Source organism: Mastomys coucha, unplaced genomic scaffold, assembly GCF_008632895.1.
Source record: "Mastomys coucha isolate ucsf_1 unplaced genomic scaffold, UCSF_Mcou_1 pScaffold17, whole genome shotgun sequence".
In the NCBI taxonomy this organism is placed as follows: Eukaryota; Metazoa; Chordata; class Mammalia; order Rodentia; family Muridae; genus Mastomys; species Mastomys coucha.
The window spans coordinates 3,284,263-3,301,060 of NW_022196899.1; the positions used below are offsets into that span (position 1 = coordinate 3,284,263).

A 16,798-nucleotide genomic window follows, 5' to 3' on the forward strand; every position below is an offset into this window, starting at 1 on the left:
ACCCTAAGAGAACACAAATGCCAGTCCAGGCTACTATACCCAGCAAAACTCTCAATTACTATAGATGGGGAAAACAAGATAATCCATGACAAAACTAAATTTACACACTATCTTTCCACAAATCCAGCTCTACAAAGTATAATAGATGGAAAACACCAACATAAGGAGCAAAACTACACCCTAGAAGAAGCAAGAAACTAATCTTTCAACAAACCCACACAAACCTAATTCCACCTCTTACAACAAAAACAACAGGAAGTGACAATTACTTTTTCCTAATATCTTAATATGAAAATTAATATTACCAACATATCCTAATCGATCGAAATCCAGAAATATGAGGAATTAGAATGTAATCCAATGGTCTCTCTAATTTGGTACTTGGAAAAATAGGTCCAGTATTGTACAATCCATATACACTTTCAGCTTGTTTGTACGTGACAGTGTCTTGCTGTGTAGAACATAATGGTCTTGAAATCTTGCCTCTCCTATCTCAGCCTCTCTATTAGTAGGATTGTTTATTTCATGTTTTTACACTATACTATGGTTTTCAGAACAGCTTACATATTCCAAAAGTATTCATACAGTCAAAAGAAACATAGACAATTAAATTGGGAGGTGACTTGTAATAGAACAACAGAGTGAGACTGAATGCTTTGCTTGACTTTTGTAACTATTGTATCAAGTCTGAAGAAGAGGACTTTATAAGTTACTCTTTCTCTGAGATGAATGCTTTTCCAAATTATCACAGCCAATGAACCAGATTCTTACCCTCACCTAATGTCTGTGCCATCCTCCAAGCAGAACCATTGTTCATTAAAACAGTTGGTGAATGACTTTATGGATAGGCAGTCTTAATACATATACCATTTCATAAATGAATGTAACCTATTCTCTGTGGGCTGAGAATAAAGTCACTCACTCAAGTCAAATAGCTTTGACCATAGGAGGAAGTCTGTATTCAAAAATTGTGCCTACAACTCATTCCTTGGCACAGCAGAACTGTCAACTCTCACCTTGGCTATGATGGAGGTAAAATCTTTTGGTGATGTGAGGGTCACTGAAGTACAGCCTTATTATGATGAAATTCAGTGTCTAAAAATTGTTGTTATTTTGGGCTTGTACTACAGTAAGAGCCAGATTTTTAAGCTCTACTGAATACAAAACAAACAAACAAACAAACAAAAAGTCTTTACATATTTATGTTCATTTAAGAAAATACTAGTAGTGATGTATTATTTTAAAATATGCTGTTATGTTTGGATTTATTTAAAATTTATATTTAAATGTAAGTATTTTCAGTATTGCTATAGACAAGCATCTACATAAGACTGTTAAATTGATTGTTGTTTTATATCAAATAACTTTTATAACACTCATTTTTATTGTCATAATATTTTATAAATTTTAAAGAATATGACAAAAAAGGTATTGTAGGTATTTAAGGGGGAGTCTCTGGGAGGAGTTGGGGTCCAAAGGAGACAAGAATGTGATTTAATTCTCTTTACTTAAAATATGTTTTTAAATGTTAACAAATCAGATAAATTGAAGTCATCTCTCTCTTCTCATCATAATGCAATAAAACTTAAATGAATAAACAATAAATAAAAAAATCTAAAAAAAGGAAGATAAATTATATACAATTGTGTACACTATTGTATACAAGATGTTATAATCAAGGCTGATCTCAAAATAAGTAATGCCAACCTTAAGTCACCTTTCATAAAAGTTTAAGTCTACACTGAGCTAAGTCATGTAGTTAATTATTCTTATATTTATAAAAAAACAAAATTAATGAGAAACAAATATCATTATAGTGAGAAAGCAGGTAGAATTATTATTAGTGATGTTAAAGTTAATGTCCAAATATGATAAAACTCAAAGGTTTACCAGTATTGTGTGCTCAGATGTCATGGTTACAATGTATGACATTGACAATGCATGACATGAACAGTATGACGTTTCCTGAATCCACTCCTTGACAGATTCAAACTGAATTCTACAGTCAAAACTGAACTGTGATCCTGAAAGGGTTCAGGATCAGGCTCCTGTAAAGAATCCCTCTCCCCAAATAAAAGGTCTCCAGATTAAAGAGCGTTTTCAGAAAGAGTATTAAATCCTCCATCTGCATCCTGAGATGGGCTTTGTGATGTGAGGGGTGTTATTGGATTAAGTGACAACCATTGATAGGAACTGGGAGTTACATCGTGGCACTGTGTCAGTGAGTCCCATGAACATTTTCAATGCCATGGTTTTATTTCGTTCTATATTCACAGAAAGTACTGAACTATTTTTGATAGATGGGCCTGGTGTTGGTAACTTCCTCTCACTATTTGGGAAACATGCCATTTTTTACTTTCTTTCAACTTTTTTTTTTATTCATTTGATATTTAAAAACAAATTGCCAGCAACAATGAATCCCTAATTTCAGCTAGACACTCCTCTGGACATTAGGGTAGATGGACTGTTGACTTCTAGGTCTGCTGTGGGCCTGCTCATCTCTTGGTAACATCTTATAATTCTGGCATTATTTCATAAGGCTTTATGTTTTTTTATCAATGGTATTTTTCTTTGCCTTTGATTTGTCAATAAATCTATGGAATATCTCTATTACATAAAATCCAAGAAGATTCATAAGAATAAGAGTAAATACTTGTAGAATTTGTAAAGATTTATTGACATTTAAATTGGAGTTTGTTGAGATAAAATAGAGAAGGGAAACAACTTATTAGGAATCCACCCTCAGAAAAACTCAAGAGAATTGAGCATGTCTGTCAAGTGATAAAACTGTATTTCCAAACAGAATTATGAGTTTTGGAATTTTGTATGGCATCCGGCCATGAAAACATTGAGAAACCAGCAGGTACTTAATGTGGGGCGGGTGGGGGGTGGTAGGTATCTCTGTGTCTGTGTCTGTGTGTGTGTGTGTGTGTGTGTGTTCATGCATACATACATATACACATATATACATATACCACACACATGCATATATATAATATATAAAATATTGAGAAATCAGCAAGATTTTAATGTGTGTGGCTGGCATGCATGCGCACACACACACACATATACATACAGTACTGTACATGTGCCATATATATAATATGTATATAATACATACATATATAATGTATTATATATAATATATATTGTGTATGTATATATATATATGTATATCTCCAGCTTACAATTCATTCTTAAATCAAGACTTAAAATAGATAACAAACAACTTTTTCAATTCCCTGAAGCCTGGACAGTTATTTGTTAAAATAAATCTTCTGTCCTACTGGCCTACACCTGGTTATAAATATCAGTAAGTCATGAGAACACCTAGTATGCCAAATGGGCCTTCTAAATATAACTTACCCCTTCCTCCAAAGGCTTTGAGAAGAATGCAGTCTTTTGTGAAAACATGGCCTTTATAAAGAGCACATGGAGGCTAAGGTCAGAGACTGTTAGACCAAGAAAATACTTGAAATATTTCCTTAGTCTGGGAACCCATATTTTGGAGGCATAAAATCTGAAGCCAGACTAAATTAATTATTTTGACTCAGTATCAAATGATACACAAGCAATAATAACACTTAAAGCCTGTGTCCTGTCATCCACTGAACATGACATAAACTAGACAGCAAGGACTATTCACTGCCACTGTACTCAGGGACAAATTAAGTCCCGTTATCTATGACTTGCCCTTCTTGCCACTTTTGGAGGAATCTGCAATCTTAACTATCGACGGTTTTTTTTAAAACTGTTCTTTCTTGTACAATTCACTCCAGAAATGTTTTCTCTATCTTTAAAATATATAAAATGGTTCTTTTCTGTAAATAATTCTGCCTGGTGTTTGATGGTTGAGCTGCTGTACAGCACTAAGTACAGACCATACCAGTAAATGTGCCGAGAGTGAAAAGCAGTAAGCTGGGCAGCAGAGATGACAGGCAGAGGGAGAGAAGGAAACAGAAATTTAATGTGGCTTCAAAAACGAATATCTAGTTAGACATTCATCATGTCAGTACAACACATTTCAACCTCCATTGCAAAGAAATTTCTGTTGTTGGCATTAACACGAAAGTAGAGGAGACAGTGTCCCAGAACTTGCATGTCTGTCTGTCCTAAAAGTTTCTACAAAGATCCCTTGAAAATAAGATCCTCAGTATACTCAATAAAGCCAAGTCTGTCATGCCATCCTGTAATGAAGCTATAAGTGAGGTTTGGGCACTTCCAAATAGTTCAGTAGATAAAAGGCTGGCCCCCAAACCAGACAGTCTGAGTTCAAACCCTGGAATCTAAATTCCTGAAAATTGTCATCTGACCTTCATATGAGCATGGTGATAATAGGCATGTTCTTTCCACACTCCTCAAATAAATCAATAAAGAATGATGATAGATAGATAGGTAGATAGATAGATAGATACATAAATACATAGATACATAGATGATAGATAGGTAGATATGATACATACATACATACACACATACATATATACATACATACATGGTAGATAGATAGATAGAGAGATAGAGAAATAGAGACATCTATCATGATACATACATACATGACAGGTGATAGATAGATAGATGTGATACATATATTCATGACACATGATAGATACAGAGACAGATAGGTAGAAAGGAAGATAGATAGATAGATAGATAGATACAGAGACAGATAGGTAGAAAGGAAGATAGATAGATAGATAGATAGATAGATAGATAGATAGATAGATAGATAGATAGATAGACAGATAGATAAGAGAGACAGAGGCAGGAGAATTGCAAATTCAAGGCCTGCAGTCTACTAAAAGTGTGCAAGTCCATCTTAGACAATTCACTGAATCTCTGACTCAAGATGAATACTAAAAAGAAGTCCTATGGCTATAGATCAGTATAGACTTCTAACCTCACATGTACAAATCCTTATGTTCAATCACCAGTACTGTAAACAGTACGTAGACATATAGTCAAGTGATTATGACAATCTGTGAAACGTCATTATCCAGTCAATTGTCAGTTTAACAATGTTCATGTTTTATTTGTTAATTATTTCTCTTCTCAATATAAATCTTCTTATATTAGTAATATGATCATTTTAATCTTACCTTTTAAATATTTTGTTTTGTGAAGTCTCTCATTTGAAAGTGTCCTTTGAACCGAGCCCACACCTGCAATCCCCCAGCACTTGGGAGGTAAAGGCAGGAACAAGATGTATTGTTCAGTATCACCTTCTGCTACGTTGTGATCACAGAACAGCTGGGTTAGACTACAGCTAATCCTGTAGGAAGGAGGAAAGGAGGGGGGAAGAGAGACACAAAGGTTAGACAGAGAGAACAACAGAGAGTCTATTGATTTACACATCAGAATCTTATTTATGTAGCAGATGCATTCTCAAGGGCCACATTCATGCTTTTTGTTTACTTTTAATAAGTTGTTAATTTTAAGTAGTTTAGATAATTCTAGTATTCTTCAGCAAATCCTCTCTCTTTCTTTCACACTTAGACAAGGAACTCGAGTTCAGAAAGGCTAATATATAGAAAATGAAGGACTGTCTATATTGTGTGCATGTGTTATTAATAAAAGTATTTTAGAAACATAGTAATATTCAAATATACAATGAAGTGGAGCAATTCATCATGCTCTTAAGTGATGAGGGGGAATCATAACACTGTATGCAAAGCACATAATTGGCAGGGATTATACATATATTTAACATATGCTAACCAGTCATAGAAAGTGATACTTTTGGCTGAAAAAAAGGCACATTAAGATGTGTAAGCACAATTCCAACTTGAATATTCAGATATCACACAAAAAGTACTTGCGTGCAGCAGGAGAGCTCATATCGATGTATGAAATGTGTGTGGTTTTAGTTAATGCATTTCCACTCATTCAGAAAAGAAGAGATGTAGCATTGTGATGTCATGGTGTGCCATTCTTAGACTTAAAACTCCTGTTCCTTTTCCCATCTCCCAAATAATGCCATCTGCTTATTTATCCTAGTCAAAACTTCAGACACAGCCCAAGTTTCTCATTCCAGAGCCAGCAATTTCAAGCATCCCACTATGGCAGACAGTAATCATGTCCTCTGGAGCAGATGCTCCCTCTTAGTGTACCTTGCTCTTGAAGCCTCAGGGCCTGGCACATGGATAGAGACAGGCCTAGTTCTTGAGAGCTGGGATCTGTTGAAGTGCTTTTCTCAAGAACAGACTGAAATTCTTTAACAGCAGCAGCAGCAGCAGCCACATTTTAAAGACAAAGGACATAGTTAGTTAGGATAATTCAAAACATGTAAGCGTCATAAGCATCATATTTGAATAAACTAATATAGTGAGTTCCTCTCTATCTTCATTTCTCTTTCAGTTACATTTCCTATAAATAAAGCTTTATTGTTTGACTCTAATCATCCTTTCTTTTTCTTTTTCTTTTCTTTTACCTTATTCACACCTTTCTTAGTCAGACAGTTTGACTTTTGAGCATTCCAAACAACATGCTATAAGCACGTACCAAATACAGCAAACATCCATTATAAGTCCTTGTGCTGGCCAGGTCCATGTCAACTTGAAACAAGTCAGTCACTGTATAGGGAGGAGTTGAGAGGGAGAAATGCCTCCAAAACATTGGGCTATAGGCAAGCCTGTAGGGCGTTTTCTTTGCTGGCTGATGAAGGATGGGTCAGCCCATTTTATATAAGGCCACCCTGGGCTGGAGATCCATGGTTCTAAAAGAAAGCAGGCTGAACATATCATGTGGAACATGGCCTCTGCATCAACTTCCTGTTCCTGCCGTGTTTCAGTTCCTGGCTTTCTTCAATGATGGGCTACAATGTGGAAGTCTAGGCCAAATAAACCATTTCATCACCAACTTGCTTTTTGGTCATAGTGTTTCATCACTGCAATAGTAACTATAACTAAGACTAACCAATCCTACATAAGAACCATAGGCACCCCATTAGATGAACCACATCAATATTAGTGTTGAAATTATTAAACACTTTCTCACTTTTGCATGTTTTGTTTATATTTTGGAACCATTTTTTTCAGGTATTATTTAATTTTCTCATAGATCCTTCTCAAAATCATAGTTACTGTTAATTATGTCTTTTTAGTCCCTTAAAGCTAAACCACCTTTATGACAACGCATCTTGAGTATAAAGAGCATACAAAATGCTTAGACCATATATATTTAGACCAGAAATGAGGGGTTTGTAGTACAATCATTTAGAAATATTTATGTAAGGAAGAACATTGCTAGCCTTGGGCTCTAAAAGCCATTATGGTTTTTGAAGTAGGTAAACTCAGACTTCCATCCTTCCATCAGGGTTTCTACTGACTGTGTAAGATACTAGTGAAGTCAGATAACCCATCTGCTTCTGTTTTTTCATTTGTAATGCACAATAAATATTACCTATAGATAAAACACCAGTATTTCTGCTGCTAATTAACCATCTCAGCAGTAATATTACAGGGATTTTATCACATGTCTTTGAAGTATTGAATAAATGATGTAGAAATCTCTACCATGAGTACAAAATAAATAACTGGAAGTAGTCAATGCTATTTTACAAAAGACATTGAAAACTAGCCATTTGTGAGGTGGCGTCTCTCCCATGGTTGCAGCTGAGACAAGAACTGTCCATCTTGCTGAAAGATTCTCCATCAATAATACATTCCTGCTCTTGTCATTTCTCCCTTTACCTAACTGAGGTGTCATGATATATGTTGAACCTATAAGCCATGTATATTCATTTGCAACATTAGTCAAAAAAATATTTGATAAAAATAAGAATCTTGGAAATAAAAAGGACTTGATTCAGACTGCTATGAATTGACCAGAGCTTCCTGTTGCAGAGGCTATTATTGAAATCCTGTGGTAAGTGGAAGCACACTGAGGCACAAATTCATGGATAATTGTTCATGTGTTGCTAGAGTAAAGGGAATTTAAGAAATTAATGTAGGAGGACCGGATCTTCCCCCTCTGAGGTATCAGGCAAGATTCCCTGTAAAAAGAGAAGATATTAATATGGTTTAAGAAACGAAAAAGAAAAAATACAGAAATTATCACTAAAATAAGGGCAAAGAGGGAAGCGTTAAGTGAGCAAAAGTGTTTATGAGTACCCTTGAAGCCACTGGATACTTAAATGGACAGAAAATAGTTTCCAATATAGATAAGGCCTCTGGTCTTATTAACAGTTGGAAGCTACATTCTCTTTTAAATTTTTGATTGGCTACACAGTATGAGGGCATTAAAACAACTAAATAGCGATATAATCAACCAACTTTAGAATTTATAAAAACAGAATAAAATATATTTGCAAAAGCAAAAGATAGGCTGTCATTTATACTAACGGTGGATAAGGTATGGTAGGAAAACCATTGCCGCCTTTGAATGAATCAAACCCGTGACATGGAACTTTCCTAAGAACCCACACACTGTCACCACCAATTACTTAAATTATATTTGACAAATCAGTAAGAGAGCATTAATTTTACTGCATCTCGCTCTTGGAGTGCATTTCTTTTCAGTATTTCATGTGCTAAAAGAGGGAGCCTCATACTGCACTGTTGCCAAGTATCAAAATACTTGGTTCTTCTTAGTAAATACTTGTGTAACTGTTCAGTCACATTGCAGACTGGTGGATCACTATTCCTGATAACCTGTATAGAAAGCAAACTCGGGCCGGGCACGCCTTTAATCCCAGCACTTGGGAGGCAGAGGCAGGTGGATTTCTGAGTTCGAGGCCAACCTGGCCTACAGAGTGAGTTCCAGGACAGCCAAGGCTACACAGAGAAACCCTGTCTAGAAAAAAAAAAAAGAAAGAAAGAAAGCAAACTCGGGTTGTTTGTGCCTGGGTGTTTTACAAAGGTTTTCTTGAAAGTGAATGATGGGTGTTGTGACTCCAATATCCAAACTCTCAAATTAAAAAGGTAAGTTTTGGAAAATGTCGTATCTGGACCAAAAAAAAAAAAAAAAAAAAAAAAAAAAAAAAAAAAAAAAAAAGCTTTGTGAAGATACAGGTGGAATTAATAACAATTTTTGGTTGTATAATAGGAAATATAACTTTTTGAAAAATTTACCTGATTCAATGCCCAGTGAACAAATATATGCCGAAAGAGTGATGCTCAATACCGTGTGTGTGCTTCCAAGAACAAAAGAGCCACTCACGACACAAGGCAGATGTTAGAGACATTAGCAAAGGGGTGGAAAGCATTTTCTGATGCCTTTTCAGTCCACATTGTTAAAAAAAACTTTACAAATATCTGAAAAGGCTATTAAAATTCTCTTCATTTTTGTAAACCTAGAAGAAAAATCTTTATGACAGGTTTTCCTCATGCAGCTCAATGGAAGCAACATGTTGCAATAAATTTAGAGCAGATGCAGATTTAAAAAGCCAGATGTCCCTTATTAAGCCAGACATTTATAAAAGCCAAAGTTGCAAATGTAAAACTAGACAGAATTTCTGTCATCATTTTCTTTTGCTTTTGAAAACATGTTTCCTTTCCAAAACAAATGTTTATGTAAATATGTATTAGGTTTATTGGTATCTTTCAGGGGATTAATAAATACTTATATTTGGCCAGTTCTTTCATTTTTTTTCACATGGTGAATGTTAACAGATTTGTTCCACATAAATGAAAGCTCATTGGAGTTCTTGATCACCGTTCACAGTGCAGGGAAGTCTTAGAAAACACCAATGTGTATTGAGTACTGAGCACACTGGAAATGGCACAGGATTTCATTAACATTTGAGAATTTTTGACATTGAATTTTAGAGTGGAGCAAGACAATTTTTTCTGTTTCTGACATTTCAACTTCACTTTTAAAACTGAAAAATTAGAGTCCTCAGTGTGCATTGGAGGTAGTCTCTCCACCCTCCCTTCCAAGTGCGCGACTCCCATTTCATGTGTCCCATTTACAGAAGTAAAATTAGCATGTGCTTTAGTCGCCATTTGGCTCATGACTCAATGTCACTATAAAAATCATCTTAGCAGCTGCATGGGCTCAGCTTCTTCTAGGATACACCGATGTGGAACGCTTCAATTTAAGATAGGAGGCGTAAGTACATGCGGTTATGAGGCTCTTGAAACCTAACTAAATCTGTAATTTTTGCTAGAGGAAAGTCTGATTTCTGTCTGTGTATAGTTACTCTGTGATAGTAGAAGAAATAAAGGACATAAACTATGAAAGTCCCCAGAGAATTCATTTGCTTTAGTTCACAAAGTCCCCCTTATATTAAATGTTTCATGAGGACAACCCTAATTACTTCCTTTACAGTGAGAGAGGGAGGCGGCTTGCTCAAGGTGGGAGATCATGATTAGTACTTTTGCATGAATGTTGACTGAATTGCGTTAAATATCACGATTTGAAATTTAAATTTTAAAACGTAATCTATTATCTGTTAGTTCAATATCTAAAAATAAAATATCTTCCCTCCCCCACCCCAGACCTTAATTAATGTAACTATATTTGCATAACTGGGGAGAGATTCCCATATTCTAAGTCTATATACAATAAATTACCATTAATGTCTAGAAAATTATAAATATAGCAACACAAATAGGAAGTAAAGTCCATTATTACTGTATTTTTTAAAGGTTTTTCTCATGTTTTATACAATTAGAATGAATGCTAATTGCTCCTCTGCTAAACCTCTGTCAGCTGCTAGAATTTATTTGATGATGTTCTCTTTCTTCCTTTTTTTCTTTCTTCCTTCCTTCTTTCCTTCCTGTTTCTAGATATGTTAGTTATAACGTTTGGTGACAATTCTACAGAATTTCATAGCAAAAGTTTTTCTCCATGAGGTGACGTGTGTGTGTGTGTGTGTGTGTGTGTGTGTGTGTTTGTGTGTGTGTGTGTGTATTTGTAAAAGACATCTCTGAATCTTTGGTTGCTGAAATAGACCATGCCTAAATACTTGATTTAGATGAGAAGGCATTGTGTATGGGAAAACATGCACTTTGGGGAACTAAGAGTAATAATAAAAATAATAAAGACATACATAGAATTCAACCCAGCTGTGTATTTTGTCCATAAATGTAATTGTATTTCTTCTGCCTTGCATATGTTTATCTTGTGCTATCTGTAAGCTATTTTCTTTTATCATAAATTTATTGTTCATGCAAATAAAGTATTTTAAAAATATTAACTTTCAATTAATAGCTCATATTGTTATTAAGATGAGAACTGTGATACAATACTTAATGTTTAGTTTACAACTTACTTTAGATGTATATTCTACACAGAAATCTAATAAATGGATACAAAAATATTTAAGAGGAGAGACTTCTACAAGAATATGCTTCTTCATGAGTTCTTAGTGTCATAGACTCAATTCAAATCCAATCTGTGTATAACCAGTTGAGGTCAATTACAACACACCTTCAGAATTTCCATACCCCTATTTGTCCCTTAGCTAGGAGTGAACTAAATGAGAGTTCGAAACTGTCATTTCTGTCAGGGATAGACTTTCCAGCCTCTTGTTCAGTTTCTTTTAATTCATACATTCTGTTGGAAATATAACCAATTCTCTGCTTCACTCCGATGCTGCAGATCTTCTCAAACTCAGCAGCAAGAGTGGGTTAGGCAACCCCCACATGTCATGACAGTCTACAGAGAAAAGGAGTAACAGGAAGAAGTTAAGGAACTTCTATAAAATAAGACCTGGCTTTTAAGCCATGGTCTGCATATAATTTAAAGGGTCATTTGAACTATGAGACATTTTCAACTGAAAATGAGGTATTGATTTTTATCGTATTATTTTCTTTTGCCAGATGGTGAATAATAGCAATTGTATTCTTTCTTTTAAGTCATGCTTTGATAAACTATTTTAAAAGACATTCACTGTGAATAGAAACTATAAAAAGTGTATATTTCTCTTGCTCCATTACTTAAATACTTATATTCAGCAGGCTAGTATTTTTTATTCAGTTCTAAACCCCCAGGTTAGTGTACAAAGTACATCATGCTGCTAATTGTACTCTAGCTAAAGACAATATCCTTGCAACTAATAGAATTTAATTATAGCAAGGTTAAAATATTGTTAGTGACTCATAAACAGCCTCGTAAAGAAGTAAAAGCAGTGTGTTAAGAATTTATGAACCTATGTTCCAAAAATTTAAGTAACAAAGTAGAGATGAGGGTGGAAGCTTGAATCCCACAGTCCAGAAGAGGGTGGAGGGTTGAATCCCCACAGTCCTCAGACTCTGCGTAAATGGAATCATCCAGGTTGGAGTGGGTCCATTTTCACTGGCTGTCATCAGGAAGCAGGAACAGTCTCTGTGGTTGCTGATTAAAGGAAATTTGCCATATCTGTACTTTGATTTAAGACTGATACTACACAAGTAACTATGTTAGAAATGCATACTGTAAGAATAATAGCAAAACACATTTTCTTTTCAAATTAGAGTTTTAGTTATCAGACAAATGATAGGACTTGATTTTTGACATTTTTATGCATACAGCACTTGTTTTCCTCACATCCATCATTCCACTACCCTCCCCATTCCTCCACTCCCTCCCTTTCTGCCCTTTTATCTCCAACGGATTCCACTTCTACTCTCTCTCATATTCATTCCGTAATTGAGAAAGTATATGCAATATTTCTTTCATCTTATTAATTAAGTTTTTGACTTGTCATAGCTTGCTATCTGTCTAGAAAGAGAGGTCACCATAATGCTGTCAGTGCTTTGTACTGACTTATAAAATGCTGTCTGAAGATAGGGAAAGTGATAAAAGAGAAGATGAGTTTCATCTGAATTCTGAGGGCTCAGTCTGTTTCACCAAGCAGATTTATTTGGGAACTGCATTCCAGGTGGGCAACAGATTTGAGCAAATGCACCCTCACAGATCTCTGAAAAACACTGTGCTATATTCTGCAATATACCAGCATGGCAGTGTGTGGTGAAGTAAAATATGAGAAAGCAGGAGCCATTCAGCCTTAAAAGGAATTCTAATTTTTAGAATTTATAGACTATAAGTGAGGCTTTGGAGGGTTTTCAGAATGGCCTAAGATTGTTCTGGAAGCAGCATTTAAAATAGAATGAAAATGTAAGTGATTAAAAAAAATCACTATTTATTGAGGAAATAATTAGAAATTGATGTCAAGGGTGAGAGATAAATAAAAATGTGCTAAACATGGTACATAATGTTATATCAAGTGGGTGATGATATAGGAGATGGTATAAAAGAAAATCAATAGCATCTCAAAGGGGAGGGAAGGAAGGTAGGAAGGAAGGGAGGGAGGGAGGGAGAGAGAAAAGAAGGGAGGGAGGGAGGAGGAAGGGAGGAAGGTAGATAGGGGAGGGAGGGAGGGAGGGAGGGAGGAAAGTAACGTAGGAAAGAAAACATTTCATCAGCAAAGAAAGACAACACTCAGAATATAGTTTAGGAGACGAATTTTGAGAAAACATAAAGCCAATGTCCTGTATCCTTTTAGGAAAAAAAGATGGAGCCATCAGTGAAAACAGACAGCATTTGATGTGTAGTCTTGAAAGGGCGGGGAGTCTCTCCCATGGGTCAGAGCACAAGGAAGAGTCACCTAGAGGTGACTAAGAGAATCTGTGCAACTCTCCAGACTAATAATAGTCAGAAATGTCTAGTGGAGCCAATTGGCACAATCGTGTGACTTTTTCTGGTAACAACCATATGGCAATGAGATCAAAGAAAGTGTTCTGAGCTGTTTTCTCAGCATGAAGCAAAGGTAGGAAGGCAATGATCATAACAGAGCAAAGGAATTTCCTGATCCTTAGATGAAGAGACATAAACCAGTGGGCAGCTGATGCCCAGGGCACCACACCTATTGAGATTGAAGTACAAGGTGCTGAAGGGATTAAAGACAGGCTCCATGTGAAGGAACTCATTTACAAAGTATTGGATGAAAGGAAAGGTAGAGGTGGCACTGGCCAGAGTACGGGATTTACAAATACAAGATTTTGGAAGTAAAGTAATTTTGAGTAGCACTTATTACCATCTCACTTGAAGCACATCAATTATCACATTATCCGGTGCACTTCTTTACTAATTAATAATTGAGAACAAAATGGTTAAAGCTTTCTCTGCAGTTCACTCCATGACTGAATGACAGAGCAACCACCGTGCTCCAAATTCTTCATATTGGTGGACGAAAATGTGTGGCATAGGCAGCTAATAAAGAGAAAGATCCCGCCAGGCAGTGGTGGTGCACGCCTTTAATCCCAGCAAGTGGGAGGCAGAGGCAGGCGGATTTCTGAATTCGAGGCCAGCCTGGTCTACAGAGTGAGCTCCAGGAAAGCCAGTGCAATGCAGAAAAACCCTGGGGGGGGGGGGAAGAGGGACGGAGGGAGAGAGAGAGAGAGAGAGAGAGAGAGAGAGAGAGAGAGAGAGAGAGAGGGCCCTGGTGCTTTGCAGCTGTATCTAGGAATCATGGTAGTTCCATGTGGTATAAGAGGATGTACACCTCCTGGTAGCCAGAAAGCTAAAAAAGAAGAAACAGAGGATCCAGGGTCCCAAAACTTGCTTCAAGATTATACTCCAAGGATGTAACTCTCTTCTGTTAGATCTTGCCATGTCCAATACGAACATGGACTGGGTTTAAATGACTGTGATTGATAGCATACTGGTGATCCCTTATGCACTGTTTAAATGTACTGACTAAGCCCTCTGGGAATGTAAAGAGCTTTCTTCTCCCAGACACACAGTGTCCTCTAGAACTCCCTATCCCAAAGCAGGCTAGTCCCCTAGCTCTTTGGCATGGAACAAGAAAGGCAGCGAACAGCTAATGAAAAATACATTGTGTGTGTATATGTTTTTAGAGCTGGCCACTTGGTATTATATAATCAGAGGGTTCGTCCCTAGGAAAGACTAATTCTCAATCTACTGGAAGCTATCCAGTGGCCTGTAACTAGCTCTTCATGTAAAAGTAGAGAAGGTGAGAGTTTCCTTTCCTGTGTTTGTGTCTCAGCTGGTTTTGTCATTGTTCAGGTTGTGATTAGGCATCCATATCGTTGAGAATTCATGAGTGAAGCTTCTCTGTCATGTAAAGAAGATATTATCCTACTGCAGAGGGGCTGCCCTGGTACTCTGGCTCTTCTAATCTTTGTGTCTCCACGTCCACCTTGTCCCCTGAGTGTAGATGTGGGTGTAATGCTGTAGATCTACCAGTTGGAGCAGGACACCCCACAGGCAGTTCTCTGCACTTAAACAGTTGGGACATTCTGCTGTAGTCTCCATATTCTGTAAAAGGAAATCTCTTTGACCAGGGGTGAAAATTACATATCTTAAAGAATAGTAAATAGACTCAGAGGTTGTATTTATATGTAAATATAACAATACTTAAGTATTGTTATATGTGTAAATATAATAATAGAAAAAAATCATGAAGTTGAGAATGAACAACTGGGACATGGGGAGAGTTTTAGAAGGATAGAAATGATATAAATAGAATACATTTATTGAAATTTAAAATGAATTTAATTTAACTAAAGAGGTCTCCATAATGATAGTAGGAGATATGCCATCTCAATAGAGGTTACTATTATCTAATAGTATAAAAATGTTTATGTGGGAACTAGAAGGAAGAACTTATCCAATAAGAGATTGCTCTGCTCTGCCTGGTGGTCCCCCAATTGCAACTCCAGCATGGCTGATTCAGCACAGTTCCCCTAGTTGTTCCTGCTAGATGTTGGAAGCACCTTACTTCATGTCACTTCTGCTTACTCTTCCAACTAAACTATTCCAACAATTTCAAATGGGTATTGACAGTGCGCAGTTTTATGATGTGCTGCTGTTCATGTGTTTTGGTTTGGTTTTTCCGTCTACCTTCTATTTGCTCTTTCTTCTCTATTTTGCTTGCTACATACTGAATAAATTCACCATTTGAAACTCAAAGTATATGTATCTTAGATAACTTACCATATAGTCTTATCCAACACATGGGCCTCTAGGGGTCATTCATTACCTTAACTGTATCATTCTTCAAGTTTATCAGGGATTGTGTTGGAGAAGTTCCCTTCAATTTATTCTGCCCAGTCAAAATTGTACTTCAAGAAGTATGTCATGCATCTCAAGCCATTATTTGCTTCCAGAACACAAGAGTCGTCCTCCTGGACTACAGCAGTATTGGCCAGCTGTGTTTGGAATTTCTGATGTGGGTGGTGACATTAGAACACAAACTCAAACTGAGTCCACTTCTCAGATAGTCTTAGCCTTTCTGTAGTTAGCACACTTGCTGAATGCTCACCTGTAGACTGGACCAATTCACTTAACCCCTGACTTATTTCCAATTTAACTCTATAGCAGAATTTTAAAATATAACTTTAAAATAAAATTCTCTAAGGAGAATTTTAAAATAAAAAATCATGTGTAAAGCTGTGGCATGTGAGCTAAATTTGGCCCCATGACCTTTTCATGAGGTTCTTACTGAATTTGTTAAATTTATTGTTTGTGGCTCTTTTAGACAAAAAGTAAACACTGACTAGTTGGAGTAGAGATTAAAGTACTGGATAATGAGTCCCGAGCACAAGCAGGATCCTGCCTTCCTTTGTTAAAGTTCTTACTTTTACTTTTCTTGGTCCTGGGATGAAAAGCAGGACACTGTGCATAGCAAATACATGTTCTACCACAGGACTATAACTCTAGCCCATTGGAATTTGGATTTTTTTTAAAATAATTGTTACGTTGTTTTGTAATTATAATATAATTACATCATTTTCCCTCAGATTTCTTCCCTCCTACTCCTCACGTACATCCTCTCTCTCCCTCTCCCTCTCTCCCTCTCCCTCTCCCTCTCCCTCTCCCTTTCCCTCTCCCTCTCTCTCTCTCCCTCTCC

At 36.4% G+C, this 16,798-nt stretch overlaps 1 protein-coding gene across 3 annotated transcripts in view; it reads left to right on the top strand.

The window, feature by feature from the left end:
* Pkia (cAMP-dependent protein kinase inhibitor alpha) overlaps positions 1–16,798 on the top strand; it is a 69,112-nt gene that overhangs the window by 43,881 nt on the left and 8,433 nt on the right. Inside the window, exon 1 of one of the 3 annotated variants that reach the window (XM_031376310.1) lies at positions 9,959–10,050. The exons of the other annotated variants lie outside the window; for them this stretch is intronic. Coding sequence (XP_031232170.1) covers positions 9,991–10,050 — 60 coding nt within the window. The 5' untranslated portion in view covers positions 9,959–9,990. Of the gene's footprint in view, positions 1–9,958; positions 10,051–16,798 lie in introns of those variants that run through there. 3 annotated transcript variants of the gene reach the window in all.